The 1384-nt window shown below is 60.8% G+C and overlaps 1 protein-coding gene across 2 annotated transcripts in view; it reads left to right on the top strand.

The window, feature by feature from the left end:
- Positions 1 to 817: 817 nt before the first annotated feature.
- SMAD3 (SMAD family member 3) overlaps positions 818 to 1384 on the top strand; it is a 172925-nt gene continuing 172358 nt past the window's right edge. For both annotated transcript variants that reach the window (XM_044665333.1, XM_044665332.1), the window contains exon 1: positions 818 to 1196. In XM_044665333.1, coding sequence (XP_044521268.1) covers positions 991 to 1196 — 206 coding nt within the window. In that variant the 5' untranslated portion in view covers positions 818 to 990. The remainder of the gene's footprint in view (positions 1197 to 1384) is intronic.

Here is a 1384-nt window from a genome sequence, read left to right as displayed (position 1 = left end):
GGAAAGAAAAGGGGAGACTATACTGACCCCAGTTTTTTTTTTTTCATTCTTCTAGCCTCAGTCTTTCGCTCGCATTTCTCTGGGGCTACTGGGTGTCATCAGGTGGCTTCAGAGAGCTAGGGACGTAGAAGGAAAAAAGGGGGGGGTTAGTATGCGGGCTATAGCTTTTTCCCGGGAGAGCCGCCTCACAGCACCAACGCCCACGTGGGGGTGTGTTTGGCGTGGGACTGAGGGCTGGTCTCTTTCCTCTGGGAGCAGGGGGCGGAGAGGGCGCCACAGCCGAGGCCAGCCTCGAGCGCGGGGGTGGGGTGGGGGGTGGCACGGAGGAAGGACGGCGGGGCGGCGCGTTTGGGGGGGAGCCCCGGCGGGCGAGGGGGCGGTGACAGCCTCTTGGAAAGGAGGCTGCACGCCGATTTGCATGAGAGACAGACTGGGATAGGGGCGGGAGCCTGAACGCACACACCGAGGTCTGGAGGGGAGGGGGCTAAAGAAATCTGGGAGCCTAAAGGAGGGGAGGCCGCGAAGGCGGAAGGATCTGCGCTTCAAAGCGAGCAAGTAAAGCAAAGTTTGATTCGTGGGCTGGACTTTTCTTCTCAGAGGCGGCACCCAAACAGTACACCGTGCGGAAACGCAAACTTTTTTCTTCTCTTGTTGTTGCTGCTGCTGCTGCTGTTGTCGCTGCTTCTGCTGCTGCTTTCGTGGCCCTTCCACACCCCCATCGCCTTGGACTTTCGTCTCCTTTCGTCCCTCCTTCCCTCTTCCCCTTGAGTGCACAAGGAGGAGAAGGAGGAGAAGGAAGAGGAGGAGGGCGGTGAAGCTGAGGCCACCCGCGGGCCCGAGGTTTGCCGCGCCGAGGTCCGGGAGGAAAGTTCGCTGGGACTCGAGCAGAGAGTTGGAGCGAAGTTTGGCCGGCCGCTCCCGGGATCCCCCTCGTCTCTGTGTGCTGCCTGCCTCCCCCTTCGGGGGGAGCCCCCCTCTCCCACCTCCACCATGTCTTCTATCCTGCCCTTCACCCCCCCGATCGTGAAGCGCCTGCTGGGTTGGAAGAAAGGCGAGCAGAACGGGCAGGAGGAGAAGTGGTGCGAGAAGGCGGTCAAAAGCCTGGTTAAGAAGCTTAAGAAGACAGGGCAGCTGGATGAGCTGGAGAAGGCGATCACAACGCAGAACATCAATACCAAATGCATCACCATCCCCAGGTGAGGGCGGGGGTGCCTGCGCCAGAGCCAGAGCAGGGCACGGGCACTGGCACGGGCGGCGGCTGCTTCTCACTCCGGGGCCTGGCCCGCTGTGTGTGTATTTGAAACAGGGAAAAGTAGGCGCTATCGAGGGCTCGGTGTGAGTGAGTGAGAGTGAGTGAGTGAGTGAGTGAGTGAGTGAGTGAGTG

Source organism: Gracilinanus agilis, chromosome 2, assembly GCF_016433145.1.
Source record: "Gracilinanus agilis isolate LMUSP501 chromosome 2, AgileGrace, whole genome shotgun sequence".
NCBI lineage: Eukaryota > Metazoa > Chordata > Mammalia > Didelphimorphia > Didelphidae > Gracilinanus > Gracilinanus agilis.
This window is presented reverse-complemented; position numbering and strand designations above follow the sequence as displayed.